This window comes from Chiroxiphia lanceolata, chromosome 9, assembly GCF_009829145.1.
Source record: "Chiroxiphia lanceolata isolate bChiLan1 chromosome 9, bChiLan1.pri, whole genome shotgun sequence".
NCBI classification, from domain to species: domain Eukaryota; kingdom Metazoa; phylum Chordata; class Aves; order Passeriformes; family Pipridae; genus Chiroxiphia; species Chiroxiphia lanceolata.
Genome location: NC_045645.1, coordinates 7,949,050 through 7,976,433, shown reverse-complemented (window position 1 = coordinate 7,976,433; position 27,384 = coordinate 7,949,050). Strand labels below are relative to the sequence as shown.

The following is a 27,384-nucleotide window of genomic DNA, read 5'->3' as shown; positions in this document are numbered from 1 at the left end:
TTATTGTGATCTCCTTATTTTCCTGAGGAGATTCAGCCTCAGGAAATGCTGCCATTTGTGGATAGCATTACTCTTTTACATTTCTTTCTTCATCTGGGATTAATAATTTTCTTGAGGAGTCTGCAGTGGACAAAATGGTTAATTTTTGCAGGGGTTTTGTCTCCTTAGTGCAAGGTACAGCACAACACTAATTCATCGTATAGCTGTCACTTATTGAACTTACTTCATACAAATAGTCTTATAAATAGATTTTCTTGGGTTTCTGACTCTGCAGTACAGTCCAGCACCTTTGTCATCCCACTGAAGTCAGTGGTGCTACTGATTTAAAGGACTTAACTGTTTTAGCAACCTGGTGACTCAAATGCATCTTTATATTATGAAATAATACAGATTATTTAATTGCATTCATTAAGTTTTAATGATTAGTCAGGTTTTCTGTGATCTTTTGTATTAAACTAAAGCGATCACCTATTGTAGCCTTACTTAAATTTATCCTTTAACAAAAATCAAGCAAGCAGTGCTTGTTATTTTCCCATGAATCGGGGCACTGGTGTCTTTTAACAATACACCCCCAAATGAATGGTGGTCTCTGAAGTCCTGCATGTTGTAGCATGTGGGATAACATTTTCTGCTAAGGTAGCAAATGTTAGAAGTGGGAACAATGAGGGCCTTTCAGGGCTGGGCGAGAAGGCATGTTTACAGAAGAGATACAACAATATAGAAACTTAAGTCCCAGTGGCGTTTATTGAAATGCAGACTGTCTAAGTTTGCTTTTGATTTTTATTTTTTTTTACTGGGGTTGGAAACTATGGGGACAGTTTTGTTTTCTTTAGAGGTACTGTGGCTTCTGGTTAGTTTATTCTTTTTAAAACTTTGACCAGCATCACCAGTATAAATCCAGCTCTTGTTGGTATTGTTCTGCTACAGTCCAACAGCTGTTTAGGCAGGCAGATGTTAAGACTTTATAGTTTTAGACCCTTTCTCATGGTTTAAGACCTTTTAACTACTATGACAAGTGGCTCTAATGGGTAGTCTAGTCTTTGGTTAAGAAAGAGAAACCAAAGAAGCATCCTGGTAGGAAATTAAACTAATCTTTCAGTCTTATTGAAGACAGGAAGCACGCTGGGAGAAAAATATGAGGAGGCATCTATCTATTTTCCTATTTATGTGTTCTATTTCTTGGAATATATATGGATGACTTACTTTTCTGCTTTATTAGCTTTGCAAGTTTTATCAGAAGTAAATACACTAAAGAGAATAAGTTATAGTATTTGAAATTTTACTGCTAGTTATACCTGAATAAAATGTGTGCACACACATCCATTCCATCATTGTATTCTGTTTTTTTCCTTTTTTTAAACCAATCCACTTGGGTGCTGCTGCCAACATCCTACTTTTTGTTACCTGACTAAGCAATTGCTTCAGTCTCCCTGATTATACCTGGGAATTCTGAAACTGTAAAATTAATTTCACATCAGGAATTCACAGATCTATTACTTTGGTTTCACATCAGTGATTAAATAGAGTTACTTCACACAAGCACAAAAGTAGTTGTTCAGATTTGCACCACCTGAAATTTTAGCCTATGATCAATATTTGGTTGTAAAAACAATTTTGAATTTTCAGTAAAAAGGCAAGCTGAAGGCATTCTGCTGAGATATTTGCATTTTCTACTCTGTCTTCTTTTTTTTTTTTTTATTTAGTCTGGCTATTTCTTATGGATTAATTCTAAAATGACTTCTTTTTTGTTTAATAACTTTAATGAAATGAAGTTCAGCTATCTTCCTTTGTTGCTAGGTAACACAACAGTGGATGAGCTAATGATGAGGCTGATGGCTGCGATGGAGATCTTCACTGCCCAGCAGCAGGAAGACATAAAGGATGAGGTGAATGTCAAAAGTTACTGCAGATTCCTACTGGATTCCACTAAACACTGGGGATGTAAATTAACCAGATGTTTCTTTAGCTAGTGGACTTGGTTATGATGTGTTTTAGTGTTTCTTCCATCATCAGAAATTAAGAAGGTTAAATCTCCTTTGCATATTTATTTGGGTCTCTCAAAACAACTCCTTTTTGGTCTTGTCATTTTTAGCTACTTTCCTTTTCCTGAACATTAGTCATGAGTAACTGTTGACATTATAGTGGTGTTATAGAGCTTAATATGTACACACAAGGAAACAGCAATCAGATTTTTTCCCAGTGACCAGCTTCAAGTCACAGGTAGAAAACAAAAATAGATTAATGTATCTTAAATATGTTTAAAAGGGGACTGAAACAAACTTTAACCAGTACACCAGTACTGAACCACCATTCAGAACGATGCAGAATGTATAAGTGATGACAAGACTTCTCAAAACCAGTGTTTCAATTACACAGAAGTACACACAGTGAGGAATACAGCTGAAAGATCTTTATCTGTTACTCTATAAATTGAGAGTGACATTTTGAAGTAATGAAGTACTTAGGAATTTATAATAATAGGTGTGTTGCCATTCAAGATTATTCTTATCCTGTTGTATAGACATTGATTGACAATAATTCACTAAACACATTCTTCACATTTAAATTTTGTATCTCATTAGTACAAGATTTACTGATTATAATATGAAGGCATGGTATCTGCACAATATCTGTCATTCACTTTTTCTTCTTTATTAATGCTACCTGTAATTCATTGGTAAAGAAATTGACGTTAATTTTGTTAATACTGAACACAGATTTAAATATGAGGATTACAACAAAAATCCAAGGCACAATATAGTTGAATTTTTTATTGCATTTTAACAGAATATGTCAGGTATGGGAGTTTTCTTAATGCTTTAATAAGAAGGTAAAATTAACATCACAGATGAGTTCTAAGAGAGGTTCAGCATTAAAAACTATAAAAGTTGATAAAAAGGAAGAAAACTGAGGGAAAGAAAAGCATAGCAAGGCAGAGAAATAAGAGCAAATAAGGGACAAGAGAAGAAACTAGGAGTGATAGGATTGGAACAGCGGGAGGAACAGGACACCAGAACAGTCGGCCAGAGCAGGGAACACCAGTGTTTAGGAGAGAGGGGGGGAGAGACAGTGATAGACCTGCCCTAGGACGGTAAAACCAAATGGATTTGCAGCTGGCTGTAAGGGCTATAAAGCTTAAAGCAAGAGGAGATTCAGTAGCCTTGGGACCACGATCGCAGAACAGGGAACCGGCTCCTGTCCCGAGCTGCTCTCACTCCTTCACTGGATGACCAAGGGCAGTGACAGTCCAGACCCACGATGGGATTGTCTCCTGGCTTCTTACCCCTAGTGTTCTATGTAGGAGAATGGAAAATAAATTTTTACACATTTCTCAAAAATCTGCCTTTGTCCAAGTCTTCTGTAGTCTTCTCCTTTTGTTTTTCTGTCACTGAGTGCACCAGTGACATTTCTTCCCCAACAGGAGCTTTTTCTAACACACTTTGACATTCAGAAAACTAATGGAAAATTTCATAAACTTTGGGGGCAGATTTCCAGATATTTACTTACACCTTCGCTCCACTTGTTACAAACGCACTGAAAAGGTGATCTCAGACACTTTTGCCTTTGAAGCAGGAAGTTTAAAAATAAAAAATAACCTCTCTTTATGAAGTTACTATTCCACAGAGGGAGTATTTGACAAGCAGTCTGTACTCAATAGAGGGCTTTAGCCTGAAAACAAAATATTGCCTTTTTGTGGTTTGCTGCATAACATGTAGCTTTCTTGTAAGCCTTGTACTTGACAACTTCAAGTGTTCAAACATCACCACCTTTTCTTTTTTAAGATGATATTGCAGTTGGTGCAATTTTTTCCCAAATATTACAATAGCAAACAGGATACAGAGTCCGGTTTCTGTTACTGTTTTCTTAATAACAACAATAAGTCATCGTAAAACCACAGGAAGATAAGCATAAAATTCTTTTGTGCTTTAAAAAGAGAAGTCATCTATACAGTGTTGCTGTAAACAGAAGTGTGTGTGAGAGAGAAACAGAACTGGAAACATTTGTAAATAACAGCATGAAGTCATTAATGAGTGAGAGTTTATGCAGCTGAACTTCTCCAGTTTGGATTTTTAACTTGCGTGCATGTGAAAGGTTCAAACACAGCTATTGCACAATCCTGTTTGGAACAGCATGTTTTGCAGTGCCCTCTGATGGTTATTTCAGTACAGGATGCCTATTCCCACTGCCAGCTAATGGTACAGGTGTTCACCATGACGTGTGCTGTAGCTTCAGGCAGCTCCCTGTCACTGACCATCGCTGATGGTGTGGGCAGGATGCTCACAGCAGCATCACCTGCTCACCTCACCTGAGCAAAGTGAGTCACCTCAGCTGGTGGTAATAGTATGTTTAGCTCAATCCTGTGCTTTTGTATCCATGTGTTGGTAAAATGTACCGGTTTAGCCTCATACAATTTTAATGGGGCAAATCTGGTGCATGTTTCTCTAACATCAAGTGCTAAAATACCATCATTTAGCTAGCAATGGGATTTAATTTTTAGATTTGTGTATTGGATTTGATTAAGCCTTTTCTTACATACTCTCCAAAGAAATACCTTAAAAAGATTGAGATGCATATGTGTATTCATAGTATTCCAACATGCCTGTCCTGAGGTACGGTAGTGTATAATTTCAGGACCCATTTACCCTCACAAGCTTCCTTAAAGAGAGATCAGTCTGCTGTCACCTTCTTTTCCCCACCCCTCCAGGGTTCTGGGTCAGTCATAGCTGTTGCTGTGTTGATCAGATGACATTTTGGAAACCTCCTGCCTCTTTTGGACAACACTGTTGACATGCCTAGACCCCCATGGTCTAGGGGTCCTGCTGTCTGTTTTTATAAGTTTGCTCCTTAAATTACCATACTAACAAGCTACAAATAGCAAAATCTGATGAGCAGCACAGTGATGTGCTTATGTGGCTCTTTTGATAAGAAGTGGACAAGGGATAATTTAATGGTGGGTTCAGCAGCAGTGAGGCCAATTGGCCAGGATACAGTTCCACCCCTCCCAGTGCAATCAGGTTTGGAGGCTGAATTCCAGCCTCACGCTGTGTATGAAGAGTTATTTTGTAGCTACACCAATTATTGAATGCACCTGATGAATGTATTTTCTTTTTTTAACTATGTTTGCTCCTCTGGTCACTACTACAAACACTGATAGCTCAGCTACTGCTCAGGTGGTGGTGCTGGGGGTTTTTGCAGAGAGGAAATAAACATCACTAAGGGGTTTCTCCTGTAAGCAAGAGAGGGTATCTCAGAACAGGGACAACCAGCCTCTGCCACTGTTGATCAGGGTGTGAACTGAGATTTTTCGGGGACTGACTTTGAAAAGAGCGTGTAGTATCAGTTCCTCTTGAGTATCAGTTCCTCTTAAGTGTCAATGCCTGCTGCTGAGATTAGGAAAACAAATAATAGTTGTAAAATATTGTACACCCTGGAATGTCCGTTTTTAAACACTCTGATAGCTTGCTTACTTTAATTGGATAGTAAATAATCATCTCAGCATGGCGTGATGAGCCTGAATAGATCCAAGTTAGTTCCTTTGTGAGATTAATGTGAAGAGATCTGAGATTAAATCCTGGCATTACAGCACAACACACCTGTTCTGGGCAGATCCTGAACATTTTTTCTCCATTGCCTGAGGAGGAGGCTTCTCAAAGGATTACAGTAACACTTTTTGACAAGCTTATACAGGGTGGAGTTTCCATGTAATGACAGGGCTCATTTGATGATGCCTCAGTAATGCATTCTTTTTATTTTTGCTGTCAACATTTATTACTGTAGAAGCATTGACTGTTACACGGCCGGTCCAGCTTGTCCACATTTAAGTAACAGTAGGTCTCTCATCGAGTTTATTTTTGTCGTTACGCAACACTAGCACTCCTGCTCTCGGATTAGGCTTCAAGGTGGAATTGTAATACCCACAGTTACTTCAGAGACCTTATTTTTACAAATACCAATTAAAACCTGCGATTTATTATAAACTGTGTCTGCTGATAAACTGTGTCTTTAGTGTAAAAGAGAGGCACTTAAGAGTTTTTAAACTGGAAAAACTATTATAAACAGACTCTGACTGAAGATAAGCTGTAGAAAAATGTAGACCTGCAGAGCCACATCTTTGCTCTCTGTTCTTAGGTGACATCTCATTTTCCTAGATACTACAGCATGAAGAAAAGATAGTTCCTTCCTGACCGATATCTGGGTGGAGATTTAAAAAACATGTGAAAGAAAAACAGCAACATAAATTCACCCTCTTTTCCCTGCCACAGTACTTTGGGTCTTTACTGACCAAGTGTTATTTTCATAACTGTGCATTAAGAAGCTTGGTATCACTATGTCTTTTCCTCCTTTTCTGCCTCACTGCTCTCAAATATAAAGAATTTCTTTTTTTTCTTTTTAAATATATATATGATATTTTAACAGGTTTAGCTTCCAACGCTTCTCTTTCTTCTTCAAAAGATATATCTCAGAGCCACAAAGGAAGCTCAAGAGGATCAGTCCTAATGAAATTTCTCCTAATGTGTGGTCTGTTCATCTTTCGCCCTTTCAAATCAGTTGCTTTTCTCCGCTCCTTACCCACAGTTGTGCTCTCCAGTTAAAGGATGGCCCAAGTGCTTCCATCATCTCTGCAGGAGACACCTGCAATTTCTGTCTGGGAACTGAAGTTCACATTAAAATCAGTAGAAATCAGGCATCTGTATACCTTGGATAATCTTGTGTTCCATCTAACACTGTCACGTGTATCATGGTGTATAGTATTTGCACAGCAAGAGGTTATGAGCATAAATACATGAAATTCATTAAATTCCGAAGCGCAAAAGCATTATGGTGATGACAACCACCTAACGAAGATTGGGATTTAACCCCTCAAAAATCCAATTAGCACATTTACTAATTATTACTAGTTATAACTAATTAAACTACAGTAATCAAAGTTTATTTGATTAAATTTTCCAATGTTGTATTTGTAATATGATAGCAGCCCAAACGATGGGCTTCCCATTGAGCACTTTACCACAGTGACACCCCAGTGCTGCCTTCAGGAGTTTACAGCATAGTTACAAATTTGACAAAATGCAAGGTAATGACAGAGGAAAGAAAGAGGGAAGATATTATATCTTTAGTTCCTGTGGCTTTTAGACTATACATGTTGATGGCTCCAGTCAGTGAATAATGAGCCCAGTTGGGCAGATGATGTGGCAAGACTGTTTGGCTCATTTCCCATGGAAAGATACTGCAGGACTTGTTGAAGGCTTTGGGTATGGGGTTTTTTTCCTGTCACTTGAGTTAATTCCCAAAAATTAGTATCTGGAACTGGGCTTTCAGCCTTCACAGGCAGGACCCTCTGGTGGTTCTGTGCTGTTCTGCCCCCTTGCCCTGCCCCATCCTGCCTCCTCCCATGGTTCTGCCACCACTGAAAGGTCCATTTGCTTTGTCTTCATCGTTCTCATATGACTGACACACTCTGTGTACACTTTTCCCTTCCATATATTCCCCATCACGTATGTTTAAGTTATACAATGTGCAAGTCTGTCATCTTAGTGAGTCAAATTAATGCCTTTCTTGCACTGGTTTGTTTGGACAAAGGGGTGTTTCTCTTTAACGCTCCCATGAATAGCCTTAAGCATTTGCAGATTTTAATTTCAGGAGTGGTTCAGCAAAATGAACTGTCTTTCAGATAAGCATTCAGCATTTGTAAATACACTTTTTTTTTCTTTCTTGTAGTAGCCCTCTACTCGCTGGTGCTCTGAGAAATGTCTTCTGTTCATGGTTGTCTTCTCAAGTTCTGTCATGTCTGGTTTTACTTCACTGTAAACCCGGTCCCAAAGGGCAGTGGGCAATAATGTTATACACAGCTCCCTGAGACAAATCAGGTACAAAGCTGATTTCTGCAGTTAAATTATTAAATCCTACCTTCAGAAATTACAGTAATATGTAGGGGGGGGGGGGGAAGCCCAGAAGGGCCAATGCTGACTTTTCCAGCAAAACATCCCATCCAAAAAACCAAACGTATTGAATATTTTTTCCTTGTAGAATCTGCAGGAAAAAAGGGCATTGTTGTCCTAAATTCAGTCAGAAATCCCTCTCTTTCCGTCATCCTGTATCTGAAAATGCCTGTTATTAGTTGCTTCAGGAGTAACTTCAACTAATGGTTTAGGGAATAACTACTGAAGAGGGTTATGCTAAATTTCTTCTTAACCTTATCTGTAGATTTTTCTTAGTCTTGATGCACTGGGTATTACTCAGGAGAAGGTTTTCTCTGCTCCATTGTAACTATCTCATGTGTTTACTCTTTTTGTTATGACTTGCATCTGTAATATTCAGAACAGCAAAGGAAATTCATGGCTGAAGAATATATTCTGTGGATAAAAGCAATTTTTTTAAAGTATCAACCTTCCATTGAATGAATGTCCCCCCTGTTGTCTCAGTGTCAAAATGGGAAAGCAGTGATCTGTGACTTTTTCCCTTTCAAGGGGCAAAGGAGAGTTGTCTCCTCCTCTCATGCCCAAAACCCCTGGGATCTGGATGGTTTAAATTCACACCGGTCTTCAGTCACTGCTGTGGAATTCACAAATGCTGTGTAACCCCTATTTCTCATGAAGGCTATATTAATTATTAGAGGCATGTCTATTCATTTTCACATATTGTTAGAGCTATGAAAGATTCTCTGCAAAGTATTTTTCTGAGTTTCCTATTTTTCACTATTTTCTTTTGTTGCGTTCTGGTGAACTTGAGTCATCCTCATACTTCATGTGGTTTTTCTCTAGAGGAAGAGATGACTAAATTAAGAAACTGCTTACAAAAGGGAGAACTGCATTACAAAAAGGAGAACTGCTTTATCTAATGTTTAGAATTTGCCTAAGGTGTAATTGAACCAAAGAATGCTACAATTTTGTCTTAAACTCTGTGGAGGAGATGATTCTTGTTGAGTGTGAGCATATTAACAAAACACAGAAGCAGGTACAAAGAGGCATTTCATGGGATTATGTGTGCTGCCTCCCTGAAGAAATCTGGTTTCCAGGTTTGTTTTTAAGGTCTGTTTCAGTAAGAACAATATTGTTTCAGTGCGGTGTAAAACTTGGTGGCATGGTCATTTACCTTTACATGTGGCTCACATATTTCTATGAGGACCAGGCAGTCATGCATGGTAATTCTTCACATTCCTGACATCTTTTTCATAATCCACTTTTAGGATGATGATAACTGCAATGAATAGGGAGAAGAGAATTTATTTTTTTTTAATGCCTGGAATTCATGTTTCAATTCTAGTTGTATACCCTATAGCATCCGTATTTTTTACAGGTATCATCCAGATTATATAATTTAAACCTATTTCAAAAAATCTTCAGTGAAGCTCTCTGTAGGTAGATGAATCCTGTGCACATCACAAGTGACTTCTAATAACTTCCTGGAGTTTTCTAGGCAGTTTGTAAAACATAAAATAAAAGCCAGTAGCCAATTTCTTGTAACTCTGATTAGTATATATATTTTGAGTGAGTTGTAGTAGTTTTTATAAAATATAAATTTTACTTTTTGAAGGTTCATTGTGGGTTGGGTCAGGGTGGTTGTGTGGGGTTTTTTTAGTTTGTGACTGGGGCTTTTTTTGTAAACTACAGTAACTCTCTCTTATTTGCTAGCAATCTTTGATGAAGAAAAGAACCTGTAGTTGCAATAGTTCTATCTGATCTTTCAGTGTTCTTTTGGGCATTACTGGACTTGTGTGCAAGAAATACTTCTACTCTGCTGAACAAAGTGATGGTTTCTGCATCTTCTGTGAATGAAATTCAGGACACAGTAATTGTAGAAAAATGTTGGGTCCTGTTTCTGTAAGGAAGAAGCATTTCCTCAGAAAAGATTTTGCTACTTTCAACTGGAGGTCATATGGCTTTCCCTTCAACTTTTCCTTTCCTCTTGTGGTTGCATGCTACTTTTAGTGATTTAACCACTAATATGCTGAAGTTTTGTTTGAGGAGCATCTTTGGCATGTTTGTATTACAGTTAACCTGAGCTCCTCCCGTTTAGAACTGATTTTTTGCTCAGTAGTGACATTTTGGGGGAAAAAAATCGATCGCTTCGCAAAAATTATTATTTTATGTGGAATAAATGTTGCAGCTGAATGGGTAAATTAACATGATTCTTCAGGAAGCAGTGGGTAGTAGACTTCCATTTCCGTGGAACACAGGGGACAAATTGTCCCAGTGCAACTGCTGTGTTACTGGGGACCATGCTGAGCCCACCAGCAGTCTCACAGCTAAATCCTATTGATTTTTGTAGGGACCAGTACAGCCTCTGCAGGGCTCTGGGAGGATTATGAGATGTAAGAGGAGCCTGATAGGAGCATGTAAGGGATGCTCGGGGGAGCAGCCGCTGTCTCTGCTCCAAAGGGAGAGTATGAAGCTATTGATTGTACACTTTGCTTTATTTGACATCACCCCAGTGCAGTTATTCCAGCTTTTGGGCATATCCACTTCTTGATCCTCCACTGTGTGGATGGTGCCCCTTTTTGTCATTCCTGTGTTTTTAGTAAACCATTATTCCTTTGTGCTATGATTGTTGATAAGATACTTTGCTAGATTTGCTGACACACCAACCTCCTGTTCCTTGCTTGCCTGCATCTGTCCACTTGAGACACTTCAGAGCAGGATTTGCTACTTTCCCATCTCTGTATAATATTCAATACTCTGAATTGAGGCCTCTGGGTGATGTTTAATAGTCGTGACCCTGGATGGATCCTGCTGAGGGCTTTTTGACCAAGGAAGGACCTGGGAGCAGGGCTTTCTCTTGCAGGACAAACCATTACTCACTGTCAGTCTGAGTGGAGAGCAAATCAAAATCCAACCTCAGCCTCTAAACCATGGTCTGTCCTTCCCTGTTATGAGACCATCCAAACTGTTGGCTGCAGGAATGAAATCCTTCCAGCATCAGCCCACACACACACTCTTCCAGTGACCCCCTCCCCAGGAGGCTGCTCCACTCCTGGGCTCTGTACCTGCCACAGCCCTTGTAAGGACAGCAGGGTGGAGAGCCTGGGTGCCAGATCCAGCCCTCAGGCAAGGGCTTGGACACAGCAGTTGAATCTTAGCTTCAGGTAAGGTGTAATTTTCAAAGCCAAGGTCTCCCTTGAGGCGTCTCTGAACTTACTTCTCCTGGCAGTAGTTAGGTGGGTGATTTTGAAGTCGCTGGGGTTAAAGGGTGCTTGTGAACATAAAGTTATGTATCATACTTGTCCACTGTTTGCTGATTTTTTTTGTTTCCTTTTCTGTTCAGGATGAACGTGAAGCCAGAGAAAATGTGAAAAGAGAGCAGGATGAAGCGTACCGCATCTCGCTAGAGGCTGACAGAGCCAAGGTGTGTGTGAGTGGAAGTGACCACATGAGTGATGGGATGGGTATGGGAACCCCTCCCCAGTTTGGGAATCCTCTCTGGTGCAAAGGCACCAGATGAGGTGACTGGGACTAAACTTGACTGCATCTTTTAGCTAAAGCAGTCCTCGCCCACTTAATAGTAGAAGTTGGGAAAGGAATGGGGGGAGAAGATCATGTAATAAATACCTAATTTCTTATATTAATTTCTACAGAAACGTTGAGAAATGTCTTTGCATTTATATTTATCATGTATTTATGTGTGATTGCCATTTGTGTTTGTTAGAGGGAAGCACAAGAGAGAGAAATGGCAGAGCAGTTTCGCTTGGAACAAATCCGAAAAGAACAGGAGGAAGAACGTGAGGTGAGATGTTTTACCTTTTCTCACAAACTTGAATTCATGAAGCTTATGAACATTACAAATATCATTCAACACACATTGCAATTTTAATTCAAAGTGTACTTTTTGTGTCATCTTTTTTTTTTCTTATTGATTTCTTACCATATGTATGTGAAACATAGTGAGCTAAATCATTTTCATCCACTGTTTAATAGTTTTTCTGTTCTGTCATCTGGATCTCAATTTCAGCCAGATACAAGATAAGCCTGCTCACAAGAGATCCATGAAATGAGCTCCATAAATGGTGGAATCTTTGGGAACCTCTAACCTTTTTCTACAGCCACTCCTTTTAAAAACATAATAACGTGGAACCCTTTCATTTCTTCCAGGAAGTAGCACAAAGTCTACCTGCAATATTGATCAAACAAGTTGCCAGATTTAATTTGGGAGACAAAACACTTAAAAAGAAAATAAAATCCAAAATCTAGAAAGTTGAATTTACAGTACTTCTAAAAATTTCTAAACTGTCTTCTACGAAATCTTCCTTAGAATGAAAATTGTGTTTAAACAAAGACTTTATGTCTCCTGGCCTCTATAAGAAAATAGAAACTCTGTACTGTGCAGAGTACTGTTCCTCAAACTGTTATTTTGTAGATTCTCTTCGTTTTTTGGGTTCTGAGGGTCCCAGTGCCTGTCAGAGATGGCTCCTGCAGCCTCTTTCAGGATCTAGGTTAGCTCCTGTCCTAGCTGTGTGTCTATGTAGGTATTTACATAAAGCATCATGTACACAAATTTACTTACATTAGTGATTTCCTCTTTTTCACGTCCTGGCAGCTACAAAATGTGCTGAAAAGGTTGGAGTACAGCCATGTTTCTTCCTCTGAAGTGCCACCACGTAAAATGGACTAGTCTTTAAAATATTTTCAGCTGTTCTGTGAAGTTCCTGACTTACAAGTCCTTACAGAACTGCTGTGAAATACACCTGATACTTGAAAATTACTTTGAAACCCTGAAATAAATTTTTCAAAACAGAAGTGATATTAATATATAAATGACTTGACTGAAGTCACAGTTGATTGGGGGTTGTCCTTTGAATTCTAGGCATAGAAGATTCTCTGAGAAAGTTGCTAATGAATACAAAGCTACATCAGCATCCCTATTGAATATGTATTTCCTGACTATGTTTACAGTATTATATCAAATATAAATAAATTATAAATATTCTTTTAATATTTATTCATTTGTATAAAATATCAGAGTTCCAATCATTTTGGTGGGTTTAATATAATTTCTTTGACTCTTATAGATTATGGACATTTGAAATTTGGAATTATATTCTCATTTAATTCTCCACTTAGTTAAAGTTCATGGACCTCATAGAATCGTGATAAATCACAGCCTTGCTTATCCCTCCCTAAATGCGACTTAAATGTATACTTGACATTTCAGTCTTGTGTACTTTCCTGATGTATGAAAGAATTGAATTATACAACTGCAAAAAAGTTGGCTATGAACACATTTATTATTCCCTGACATAAACCCAGTGAACAAACTGTCTGATCAATGCATTTCCATATATATTTTTGACCAAGATAATTGCATTAAAAACCCTGAACCATTTAAGCATTCAAGAGCCTTTCAAGCAGTACTGTGGTGTAAATACTAAATTCAGTCCAAACAGTATTCAATGGTTGGGAAAGATGCAGTCCACTTCTTTCTTATCCTGCAGTACCTGGTGACTTATTTAGCTCCTGTTGTTAGCACAAGCCAAGGTGGGAGCTAAGGCACAACTGAAGGAGCAGTGTACAAAGCTGGACTGTGAGAATTGTGTCAAGAATAATTTTAAGACAGCAATTCTGTGAGGTTAATATCAATCAAACAGAAATCAGTACTGTAGCAGTAACAGGCCGTTGAGCAATCAGCTCACACTCAGGCTCAAGTAAAAAGTTTGTTTTTCTTTTCTAAGTAATTTTGCATGCATAGAAACAATAATTACTTCTGCTTTATTATATCTGCTCCTGAACCTTTTCTGAGACCTTGGCCTTTTGGAAATGGTTTTCTTATGCAAAGGCTGCAAGACTGGTCCACGTTATCAAAATATACCTGGGCTTCCCTGTTTTAATGCAGAGTGCAGTAATGAAAATAATAGGATCTGTTTGCTTAGTAGAACAAAAGGGATTTTAACAATAATGTTTACTAACACTCCCCATTTTCAAGTATACAGATTACTTGTACTGAATTGTTCTGCAACAGTGTTTGCTTACAGAAGTGGCTTTATGTTCAGTTTGTATTTTAAAATCTGACTGTTGAGCTCTTCACATACTGAACATCATTTTATCAACAAACTAAAATTGCTTGTTCAGGTCCAAGAGTTTTTAATGTGATCCATCACATCGTTGTTTTCTGACTTGGTTTGCTGGTACAGAATATCCATTGTAAATTGCCATTTTATGTTTGAAACCTTGGAGACTGGTTACTTTGGGGAGCTACGCACTCTTTGCACAAAGAAAAGAGCTCTAATGAGCTACTGTTGTTTATTTTTCTATAATATAATTGATTGGGTTCAGTAAATAATGTAGCATCTGTTGTTATACTGTGTGGGGAAATGTCAAAACAGCAAGATAGTAAGCAGGTGGTTGAGAATGGTGAGAGAGAAAATTAAAATAGAATCTATTTAAAATATAATCTCATAGTAGATGAGCAAAAATGAACTCAAGTTCTATGTATAAATATTTATACTGAGATATAATTTGCTCAGAGGTGCATGTGTAAGAAGTAGACTATTTAAAAGCCATTGTAATCTTGCTTTTGCCCAGTCCTTTCTCTGCAACATAATCACCCTCCATCAGTGTCTGTTACTAAATGACCTTGGGGAGGTTTTCAAAGGCGCTAATAGCAACTGTGTATCTTGAAAGTTTCTTGAAAATCTGGAGGAATCCCTGCCTGACTGCCTTTTTAGTTTGAAAAATTGTCTTTTAGGGCCATTTTGGTGGAGGCAGTGTGATGGTGCTGCTTTTTGCATTCCTTTGCCTTCTCATTAAGTGCTGCCTTAAGAGAGGTGATACTGTAACAGCTGCTTCTAAGTGGGGTTAGATTTTTAACAGATGTCAGTGCCTGCCCATGAGTACTGACAACACTCAATACCCTTGAAAATCAAGCCCACCGTGTTCAACAGTCTAATATTAGGCATTTCTTTTTTAAAAAAAGAAATCTGATCAAAGTATTAGTGCTGTAACAGCTCCCAGAGGCAGAGGACAGAGAACACAGGTGTTGGTCCTGCCCTTAAAATCTTGACATCAGCAGTACATGCAATATCATACACATTTTCAGACATGTAATGTTACTGCAATTTTGAGGCTGATTTCATGCAAATTGCTGCAGAAAATGTGCATACCTGTACTTGGAACCATCTTAATAACAATAACTTACTTTAAATCTTTAAGCTCCCATTTCTCTTCTCCCAGTTTTCTTCTTTGACCATTCCTATTTTTATATGTACTCTGCGTATCTGATGTACCTTCACGGTATTTTAAATTGTGTCTTTTAACAGTGTTTTAGTTCATTTATACTAAATTTCTTGCATATATTTCTTTTCACTCTGAACTGCCGTTAAGGGTCCAGTCTACTGCAAATGGTCAATTACTCTCTGCAGAAAGAAGGCAATTTGACAAGTGCATTTAAAGAAATACTTTTACTGCCTTTTAGTTTATACCCTTTAAGGAAGCAATTGGCCACTTGACAATTATTTTCTCATTCAGTTTTTTCCCAGGGCTTTCTGCCGAATGATTAAATTACATATCCCATCGTGCATTAACTGTAGACCTAATAATATGTGTTATAAAGAAGGATTTATTTTAATTAGTTGTCTGGTGGACTGTTATTAAGGAATGAATAAAAATTATTTTGTCATTGAGATAAAAAGCACAGCTATGGCTCTGGAGCACTGTGACAATGTCTTGAAGTTCCAGAAGAAATAAAAGGAAAAGCTTCCTGTCCTTTTCTTCCGTTGCTGGCATTGCAACCTAAATGATTATTTTTCCTTCCTCAGGCTATCAGGCTGTCTCTTGAGCAGTCTTTGCCTCCTGAACCAAAGGAGGAGAGCACAGAGTCTGTCAGCAAACTGCGTATTCGGACGCCCAGCGGAGAATTCTTTGAGCGACGTTTCCTGGCCAGCAGCAAGCTGCAGGTTGTCTTTGATTTCGTAGCTTCCAAGGGATATCCTTGGGAGGAGTACAAGCTGCTGGGCACCTTTCCGAGGAGAGATGTGAGTAAATATACCTTTCAGGAATAAATACCACTGCTTCTTTAGTTCGGTATGTTAGATGACCAGTGTGTTATAGCTCAGAAGGTACAAGACATGCTTGAGTATGTGAGAGGGCTGTCAAGCTGTGAGCAAGCCAGGTGCTGACTGACCAGTGCTATCAGATGTTACATACACAGTTGTGTTGCAAAACCTGCCTCCAGTGACATGGTAAACAGTCCTCCATTTCTGAAACAAGTTGGGGGCCATATTCAATGAAAACTCCTTGAATATGCTGAGGCAGCATCACTCACATCCTGTTTGAAGGAAGCTCCATCAGTCACACTGTTTAGGTCTGCTGTGGGCTGATACTTCAGATCTTTCTGGTTTTACTATTTTGGTGCAACTTAATGTTATGAACAAGACTCAGAGTCAGATAGTATCCAGTTATGAACTAATCAGTACATTCTAATAAATTTTTCATCCGCCTGCTACATAATGCCAATAGATAATCATTTATATCTCCTAACTTGAAATTCTAATGATGTACCTGCTGTGCCTGATTTTCAGAATCAACACTGCTCACTGCTTACAAAAGCCAATTAAATTCTGTTGATAAATCCACAGATATTTTTGTTCTGACTACCATGTTTCTTTGAAAATATACCTCTGTTTTCTACTCTATTACAAATCAGCTTTCATGTCTTTTTTAGCCATTGCTACAGCAAAGATAAAAATCCGTAGTTCCACCTGTGTAGCAATTACCTGGGGCCCTGCATAAAAGCTGAAGGGAACAGGTACTGCAGAAGAGATGGTTGAAGTTCAGCAGCTTTTTGGCCACAGTGCCTCAGCACTGCAAATGAGTGGAGGCAGCTCTGGACCAGCTGGGGTTTTGTTTACTGGAGGCATCTCCAGGTGACTGGTTAAGCCGTTTTTCACCGAAGTAGTTCAGTAACTTGGGTTGCTTTTCCATTTTGTTTCCCATCACCTGGAGGAAGTTCAGTAGGAACAAGGCACTGATTAACATGTTTGCAGTAGTTTGTAAAAGATACCTCTTGCTTTATCATCTTGTTTCTAAGTACTCCAAAGGGGAAGGAACCAACGTCCTTAGCAAGCATACAACCTTGAGAGTGGATGTGATTTCTGACCAGTTTTGGGCATAACTCTGAACAGAACTGCAGTGCTTGCAGCTCTTCTTCCACCTTGTCCTATATTGAGAATCCTAATCACTTAGACTGAAAAGTAGCATTTAAGGAATCTCATTAGTCGCTAATTAACTTTACTCCTTAAGCATGTAGTATCATTTCCGGTGGAACCAAAGACTAGAAGTCATCTATGTTTTCAGGATTACTGTTCATTCAATTTATTTGACAGAAGAAAAACACTATTTTACAGTCTAAACAATGGGTTTAAATATTCTCCAAGTCATTTCTCCCTACCTGTGACTTATGTCTATTGTAGTACGTATCTAATATAAAAACCCTACAGGTATAGTACTCTAACTTTTTACATTTGTTTTTCTCCTTACACTGACTGTTTCTGTACTTAGTCACATCATTATCATTATTCATTCTAGTGCTGTGTAACAAACTCAAAAATCAGATTAATCACATAAGAACCAGTTGAAAAAGGAGCAGAAAAGAAAAAATACCACTAAATTAGAACAGGCTGGTGTTGTCAGTAGCTTTGTGAAACTGGCAGGGAGAAAACACTGAGGCAAAGAAAGCAGAATTTAATAGCAGCATACAGAGCTGTTGGTCTGTTGCATGGGAAGCAAAGACCCTTCCATCGTTTTTCTATGATTCCAACCTAATAATGCCTTGTATGAAGAGTCACATAAATGATTCATGCCGACTGACTCGGCGGCCACGTATGAATCCGGTTGCCGTTGTGACCACTGGAGCTACAACAGACAAAAAAATATTCCCCAGGGGTTTGCTAACCACTGAGAACTATAAATGACATCTGTCATATTCCCCAGGTCTGGCAAGTTGGAAGTGTACAACTCTATGGACAGAATAATAAAAATAAGTAATTGATAAATGCCTTGGAAGTACAGTAAAAGTGTATATTCATTGCCTTAGGCTTCATGGTATATATTTTCTTAAAAATACACTGTAAGTTGTCAAGACTCTTCTAGTATACGATATGTATCAAGTTGGAATCTGTGCAACAAGAACAGAGTACTTGGGATGCTTGTGCTCCAGAAAACAATAGCGTTTAAAATGTCTGTTTATATTTAAACTGTACATAACATTTTTTTAAAAATACATTTGCAAGTATCAGAATTACTTTACTGGAGTTTTGCTGTCATAAGATGAAAACATGTCTTCTAAAGTTAGATTTGGGGTTTTTTCTTCTCCTAATCTGTTTTAGAATAACATACACACCCCCAAAAGTGTTTCCGTCTTATCAAAACAAGGGTATTATCTTCAACCAAATCAGCATTTTCTTGTAATAAACTTGTTAGGGCATTTTTACCTGCTTTTCAAAGCCATCAGTCCTGATACAGTCTTGTTGAAGTATTTTTACTTCTTTGGTAAATAAAAATTCATTAGTTCTTAGTCCTGTGTTCCAGTTGCTTACACAGATATCCTTAGCTAACTTAAAGTTGGTATCATAACCCTACTGTAAATACAAACTTCTACACATGAGTAAATACACAGATTAACCTTTTCCAGACACTACTTGTAGATTTTAAAGCAGCAGTGACATTCCAAAGCAGTTAAGCACATGCAGTGACTTGTTATTGGGTCTTTGATTGCATTGTTCTTTCCACTGGCACTAAAGTTAGTTATTAACCACCTTCTCTCTCAGTACCTCAACTATGGCAGCACTGCATGTTTTACCAACAGAGTGTGCCATCAGTGAACCTGGGTCAGCAGGTAACTTGTATCTCTAACTCAGAAAACATTTGACAAGCACATCTTTCAGAGTGAAGAACTGTATTGTATGTTCTCTGCATTATTCTTAAATACACCTGCAAAGGCTTTATGGAAGCAGATGTGTGCGCTGTTAAATGTGTGCACTGATTCCAGAATTATAGTTCCCTTTCTTCCAGAAATCCATTTAACTATAACAAAAAGAGCTTACCCCAAGTATATTAGTGTGCTCAGTCAGCCTTCTAGTTCAGTATTTCTTCTAAGTCCCTTTCTCTTGAAAGGCCTCCCAACCTATTTTTGGTAGTCCTTTTGATCTGCCAACTGCAAGATCCACCTTCTCCCAGTGCCCTGGAGACTTCCAAATGATCAGTTCTCACTTACTGCAGTGGTGATCTGCAGAAGTCTTCCTAAAACCCTTAAAAACTTATGGAGTGGGCATTTCACTCAGACAGGAAGCTGAAGTGTACCAGGTCTAGCTGAAACTGTAAGAGGAAAGTGCAGAAATTTACCCAAACTGGCTTCAGCTACCCTACTAGGATTAATATTGAATATTTTATGGTAACACTCAGAAAGGAAGGTCCTGGAGTGCTTTCTCCTTTTAAAAGCTATTTTTGAATGTCTGAATTTATTAATTTCTTATGAATTATAATTTCTTCTGCTCATTTCTCCTTAAGGTGGAGCATTAGTTATGTATTTGAAAGTATGCCTTCTGCAGACATGGTATTAGAGACTTAAGCTCTTTATTTACTGTATCTGGAAGCCTGGGTAAGCCAAGACTTCTACAGTATTTCACATTTTATTTTTCTGAGCCACAGCTTAGGATCAGGTGGCAGTTAAGTCACTTAAGGTTATTTAAATGCATCTAAAATGTTGCTTAATAATTCAGAACCAGTTTGCTCTGTTTAGAGTATTAAGATTTTTTAAATCCTTTTAATTAACCAATTTCAACAGCAGTTTAAATAAACAGAAACAAAAAATCTGTCTCCCTTGAAAGGGCAGGAAATAAATTTGACTCAAATTGCACGTCAATTTAAATTAGGTATGATCAGGATTTCGGTAAATTTAGGGCCAGAAAATTCTTAATATTATATGGGAGTGTAGAGTAAGGTATTCCTCCAATGGGATCATTTGTTTCTGTGCTCTGGCAGGAGAAATTTCTCTTTGATGCTCACAGTGGTGAAAATCATGTCACAGGATAGAAGTTTGTCAGCACTTGGCACACAAGAGACCTCTGAGCAGGGAATTGTCCTCTGATGTTCTCAGAGGTAGGTAGTTGTGTAAGGTAATGTTAGAGGATGATCCCTATACTGCTATGCAAGGTACTTTGATAATTTTGTGTATCAGTTCTGGCAGCTGTTCTTTGTAAGGATTATTCTACGTTTCACCCAGTGCAAACTACTTCCTTCAAATAACCTTCTTTTAAACTCGTTAGGTCATGTTTAAAGTGTCTAAATAGTTCATTAAAGAGTTATATGTCCAGGACCATCTTTGACTCTTAACATTCTTCCCCCTACTCATCATCTTGATAGAAAAATGGAAGAAAGGTGTTATTATGAGGAAGGATTCATGTAGTGTCATGGTTATACCAAATAGCACTTTTAGTAATTTCATGTAAATCAAGGAAGTAGCTTGAATATCTGTCCTATGTACGAGGAGGATTTCAGATGAATGAAATATTTTTCTGATATGTTCAAAGCATTTTGAGAGTTACACGTGATTCATGCAGTTTTTCCCGTCATTTAAATTACTGATATTTATCTTTCCTACCACATAAAGTAGTGGAGATCTCTTTTAATTCGCATAATTAAAATTTTTCAGGTCAATATAGATCTGATGGTGTCATGTGTTTACTCTGATCTAGTTTACACAAGGCCACAGCCACCTACAAAGGTAGATGTCCCTCCTCGTCATTCAGAACTGTCCTTAAGTCAATACTACCTGCCCTTGTCTTTCCTCTCTTTTCAAGATATGTTGTTATTTTATTTATTCAAGCATTGAAGTTTAGTTTAGTTAAGACACTGAGAAGTTGCCTAAGCAAATTGGCCATACCAGACTGGCATATTCCCATGCCTCTTTTTGAAGCATGATTTCTGACTGTTCTTCCTGATGACTTGTAACAGTAAAACGATTGGACTGATTAACCTTGAGTGCAAGAGGAATGGATTGACATATCATTGCAACCAGAATGCTGAAGCATTTGTAAATCCCAGGTTTTCTTGCTTTTAACAAGTTTATTGCTCACAAAGAATAGTATCACAGTCTTTTTTCAGCACCTACAAAAACGGAGTAGTGATATTCTTGCCCTATTGAAGTCAATGGCAGCACTTTAGGGAATATTGAGTATATTTTGCTTCTTGAAATTCTGGGTTTACTTTTGTGGAAATGTAATTTCCATATAGGTAATCAGAAATTCTGTAAGTATTACAGAAAGATTTTTCATAATGTTTTCTTCCACAAAAGACAGACCTGATGTGTCTTTTCAGACCCACAGTCTTTACCTAAGTAACTGTGATATCCAGAGAGAAAGATTAAAGCCCTTCATGTATCAAGCCACTGAAAGGAGATCTCATCTCATCTCATAGATGTAAGTTTATTCTAAAAAAGAAATAGAATTGCATTCTGTAGACCAGTATAGTTTCAGTTCTCTTACAGCAGCTCTATTTGAATACAGGGAATGTTTAACCAATTCCAGGAAATAGGTGTGCATTTCAGAGGAGCTGTTTTACTCAAGGCTCACTGGAGTAAGCAGGCATTCACCACAGCACTGAATGCGGTCCACGAACTCGGCGTTGAATCCTCCTCATTAGTTACCCAGTGACTAATGCCAACCATGTGATTAATATATTCCACCCAACATCCCTTCCGTGCACATCCCTCGCACCCAAAGTGTTCTTTTATTCAGCACTGCCCCATTTTACAAAACATTTATTTCAGGGGAGGCGAGTTGCTGTTCACAGGAAGATGCCTTAGTTAAGCTGCAGAGCTTTGCTCTTGCATATGACATTATGCAGCATCAACTGGGCCTAAGATATTTTGTACTTTTTCCCCAGAATTCATGCTTAATGTCAATTTTGTGGACTTTTTTTGACCCTTGTAGGAAGAAAATGTAATGATAAAATACCTATAAAGAGCCTTTGTAATAGTATGATACTAAGAATGCTGTGTCTGGTTACCAGAAAATTTAATGATCTCCTGCTGTTTTGGTAATTGCATAAGTAATGCATCAGACTAAATCACCAAAGCAGTCCTAGGCACTCTCTTTATTCCATTTACCTATCTACCAATCACAATGTTATACTGTAGATATGATTGTGGTATCTTAACATCTTAATGCTTTGAACTTGTGATAAAAATCCTTTTGGATTGTTTTTTCATGCGATTATAATTAAGTGCACATGAATCCAATCCTGGGTCATTCTCCTGTGTTCCCATCCATTCCCCTTTGGGATGTATGCAAAGCAAAGTTCTTACAGTTCATTTGGGGCACTAAATGTATTTATATGTTTTGAGACTTCCGGAGAATGAGGCTGCTTGCTTCCTTTCAGCTCTTCATCAGTCTTCACAGTGAAAGCTGAAAGTATTTCTGGGGATGTGATCTTTTTTTTCTGTAGCTAGTGTGTTTTAAAATAATTGAATACTTGGAAAATTGTTTGTTCACTGTCAGCACACAGGCAGCAGTACCCACAAGTATAAAGAACTGTTTTGCTCCCTGGCACAGAAGAGAGGATGCTTAAGATGCAAATGCTGTCCTCTGTAAATGCCAATACTTAAACCTTTTCTCTGCTCAGCAAGAAAAAATGAAGGTAAATAACATGAAGGAGCAGGTGATGGAGCTCTTCTCCTGCAGGTCCTTTGTCAGGGAAAGACCCAGTCCAGAGTATTCTGTTGGCTTCTCTTTTTCCAAAAAAAACACTCAAAGAATTCCTAAACGGATCAAAGATGTCAAACCAGAAAGAATGAAGGGAGGAAAGGAGAAAATCTGAGGAGATCTTTTACAGCACCTTCCTCTCCCTTCAAAGTCTGAAGTTCTCCAGTCTTGGAGTTGTTGGCACTATGGTCTGTACCTGCAGGTGACTCCTCTGACTGACTCTGTGTTCTTGGTCTCAAGGCAACTGGTGTCATGCTTTAATGTCATCAGTACCACATTAACAAAAGTCACATTATGCAAAGAGACTTTAATTAATTGAAACAGACTTTTATTAATTGAAACACTTCCGTGTTTTCACTTCTGCTGAAATCCAAAAGTGTGTTGGTTATTTTTGTCATTGAAAATGAGCTGTTTGAAAGGCTACAGGGAGATGCAGTCCTTTGGTAGTGATTTTTTCAGTTAAATTAGTTCTTGGCAATAAACATAAAATGAGTATTTAGTGCTGTTAGTAACTGGATGTATTTTGGCCATATTTTGGGGGAGTACTGATCCCTAAACAAAATTTCTGATCTTGGGCTGAAAGGAAGCACAGAACTACCTCAGAGCTACCCAGGTGGAGCCACTGTTCACAGCACTTCCTAAGGGCTTTTACTGAACAGTAAATAAACTACAGTTATATATTTCTTGTATTACCCAGTGTTAAAAAGCCATAGGATTTGGGTTAAAAAATGGTATTTTTTTAAAACATCATTAACATTGGGATTTGATTTAGTTTTGACACAGGAACTTAGTGTTGGTGGGGGTTTTAAGCCTTGGTTTACAAATACTATGGGGTTTTTCCCAATTAAAAACCTGAATTTTCATGCAGAATCCTGAATTCATAATGTTGGACTTTTAAAAATCACCAGATAGTTCCATTGCCACTATACAAATATAGTAACACTGAGTTTGGGCTTATCCTTGTTATTTACACCGCCCTGTCATTATGTTTAGTGTTTTAGAAAACAGAAGAGAACACAGTTACTGTCTTAATTTACTGTTAAAAAAAGTCAGGTAATGCAAGAGAGGTTAATAAGCCTTCAGTTGTTAAAATCTATGCAGCAAATTGGGTTTTTTATATGAATTATGTTAAGGCAGTGAAAATTTACCCTTTGTAAAGGTTGGTGGCATCTTGTGTATCTCAGAGCACTGCACAGCTTTCCAAAGGAAGAGCAGGAAGCTCAAGGTAGAGGATACAGCATCACAATTTTCTATTTTATCAACAGCTGTTACTTTGCTAAGTAAATGTATTTTAAAACATGCTTAATCTAAAATATGTTTTGAGAAAATCTCTTCAAAGAAGTGAGACAGTAAGAGTGTGACGTATCTGGAGTAAAGCTTTGTGTTTGGAACGAGACTACAAGTCTTTTACTATGACATATTTTTCCTTGTTTGTGACGGCTTTCTTCAATTCAGATGTAAATTATCTGCAAGTTTATTCAACTAAGCCTGATCTAATTGCATATATTTCTATAAAGTAACCCTACTTTTGTGTGTTGCTCAAGTTGAGCGTATTATCTGTGTAACCCAGAGATATTTCAATAGGTAGAAAGGATTCACTGTATTTGTTTGTGTGTCACTCTGAAAATATAGTTTTTTAAACAGATCTGGTACTTTACCAGGTGTGCCTTTAAGTAATTTCTATTGCATTTATACTTTAGGAGGATTAGGAAAGAGAGTAAAAGAACTCTTTGTCCGTTAGATTCATTAAATGTATTCATGCGTGTGTAAGTGGTATAGAGGCTGTGCTACTCGGGAATCAGATCCTTGTCCTAGGGTGGAGAGAAAGGTGAAGGGTGTGATATTTACTGCTTGTGTAAGTGTCATAATAATTGTGTATTCGATTCTTTATTTTTAAATTACCTTCCTGGGCATTAAGCCATTTTTTTTGTATTTATCTTTTCCCTACAGAGTTAGGGAGGGTAAGGAACCACACCTTCGAAATGGTGAAAGCACAGCTGCTCAGGATGTGAATGTGTAATAGAACAGATTGCTCAGCAAAGGTGAAGACAGAAATAATACAGAAATTATTCTAGAAGAAAAAAGACTTTGCTATAAAAATGTATTAAAATGTTGTTTAAATTAGTATGCATTTTTATTATTGGTTTATTTTAAAAGCCAGTTAATTTCTTCAGAATAAAGTGTAAGCAGCTACTACATTCTTACAGAAGTGTATATATATATATATGTACTACCTTCCACGTTTGTGCAGTCATAAATCATTTGAACTTCAAAGTGCCACAGAAGAACTTCCACTAGCTAGTACTTAGTTGAAATAATTACCACAGAATTAATTGAAACAAATACTTATTAAATAATAACTTCCCTGTCCACCAAACTGACATTGGCTATATAACGAAGCTCGAAGCCACAGCTCCCTTATAAGGGCCTGTAAAACTGTATCCACAGTTGGAAGAAAAGTGTTGTTTTACCAACTTAAACCTATTTTAGTGAAAATGAAACCTTTCACAGCTCAGTGACAAGATCTAATGCTGACAGAAGTAAGGCCCTGTTAAAGTTTGCACAGAAAGTCATTTGCCCGAAGAGAAAATCTCCTGGGGCAGTGTCTGCGTTGGCCTTGGGACAGCCTCAAGTGCTCCTGCGTGTTATTCTGTAGAATTCTGGGAGCTTGATTATCAGTAGTTTTGCTGTCACTTGTGTTATACTCTCTTAGCTTCTGAATATTGTGTCCCTCCTCTGCACCCTACACATTAAATAAGCTTGGAATGGCTTACAGTCTCTTTTTGAGGGATCTTAGTTTACATTTCATTATAATATAAAGTATTTGCCTTAGCAAACCCACAAAAGATATTTAAAAAATACATTCAGCTCATCAGCTGGTATCACCAGCCATGTGTGCATACAACTGGTAGAAAGTCAGTTATTGTAGGATTTGGAGATACAGGTAAATACTGTGCTTTTAGCATTTGTTGAGGCCTTCAAAAAATGCTGAATGCTTAACTTGGTGAATTTTGCAACCTTAATCAAGAATGTGTTGATTTCACCACATAGATGAATCTCTTTGAGTTTGATAGGATCAAATCAGATTCAGTTTATAAACACATGCTTAAATGATTTCCTGTGTAGTTGCTAATAACGTAGAAGAAATCTTTAAATAATAAAAGTGTAGGGGTTTGGGACAGTGTAACTTATATAATGTGCAGGGCTGTTTTGGAAAGAGCATCATGCAATGGCACCAGAACAGAGGGGTGGGCTGCTCTGAAGTGGGCTCCAGAATTTATCCTGTTGTTAATTAAACAAGGTACACAGATATAAATTTGGTGGTATTTTGTACTTTGCAGTATGAAATTATACACGTAAGTTTAAGTGCACAAAATTCAGCAGAACACTACGTTGAACACACCTTTGTGGGCTACAGCTCTTCCAGGGTCCTTTGATCTCTGTTATAGGGTCATTCTTTGGTTTCTAATTCTGTTTTAAAATACTGTAAGTTAAAAGGCATCTTAGGTCTTATATTTCATATATTTACAGGAGAAACCATTTCTTTTGTTAGGAGGTGTGTTCACTAATAAGGCTTCTATTCTTCATAGTAAACAACATATTTACAAGCCACAAATAACAAAGTAGAAGCTGCAGAAGGGTTGTGGTGTGATAATTAAGTACAATGGCGACCCATATGAACAGAAAATGCCAAGGAGCTAAAACAAAGCAACAACAGCTTTGTTTGTTGACAGATGTAGGAGCCATATTGTTAGTTAATTGGGTAATGGTGTAAACATTTGCAAACTCTGCTGTCCCTCAGTGAATTAAGCAGCACACTGAAATTATGGGTAAAAGCTGCACAGTCCTTGTGCTGCAGGTACTCCACAAGGCTTCTAGCAAACCTTCTAAGCGTGGAGACCTCGAGGAAGGGACATCATGCATTGTTATTATTTAAAGCACTTGAAGTTTGCAAACCTTAAACTAGGATATGTATCTTGAGTTACGCTCAAGTGAGTAACAGGTTTCCACATGGTTACAGTCTGGAAGACTGTGTTCGGTGCCTGGGCTTGCTTTTCAGATTTTATTTTTTCCGAATGTAGAAGAGACTTGTTATGTCTTTCCTGGTGTTTTTTTGGAAGGAAAAAAAAAAAAAACCAAAACGACAAAACCACAAAAAACCCAAACAACAACAACAAACACCAAAACAAAAAAACAAACTACAAAAAAAAAAAAGGGAAAACCCCAAACGGTTGCAGGATTTGAAAACAGAGAGATCTGATTTAATACAGGCTTGAACTGAAAAGAAGGAAAATTGCTTCTCTCAGTGCCCGATACCTCACATGCCGTGAATTGCACAGACCCCTCTTTACTTCTCTCTCTGTGCTTACGTACAATAAAGGACTGTAGCAGAATACCAAAACATTAAAAAATGCAACAAGATACTTAATTAGCATACTCCTGTAATCACAAACTTAAATGCACTACTTTGGCTGTTTTTTACATAACGGGTTTGCTTTCGAAGATAATAACCTTTCAATAATTTAAGCAGCATCTGTGCAGGAATGCATAATTAGATTGTAGATAATAGGAATCTAAAATTGAGTCTGGTTTTTATAAATTATTTTTCTCTCTAGACATTTAGCAATAGCTCACCCTGGTACATAAAGTTTAAGAAAATACGTTCCTGCTTTGGGAATGTAAATAATGCATCTGTT

The 27,384-nt window shown here is 37.8% G+C and overlaps 1 protein-coding gene across 1 annotated transcript in view; it reads left to right on the top strand.

Moving 5' to 3' along the window:
* Window positions 1–27,384, top strand: part of FAF1 (Fas associated factor 1) — a 156,555-nt gene that overhangs the window by 124,909 nt on the left and 4,262 nt on the right. The window contains exons 15-18 of the mRNA XM_032696388.1: window positions 1,798–1,886; window positions 11,263–11,343; window positions 11,644–11,721; window positions 15,746–15,961. Coding sequence (XP_032552279.1) covers window positions 1,798–1,886; window positions 11,263–11,343; window positions 11,644–11,721; window positions 15,746–15,961 — 464 coding nt within the window. The remainder of the gene's footprint in view (window positions 1–1,797; window positions 1,887–11,262; window positions 11,344–11,643; window positions 11,722–15,745; window positions 15,962–27,384) is intronic.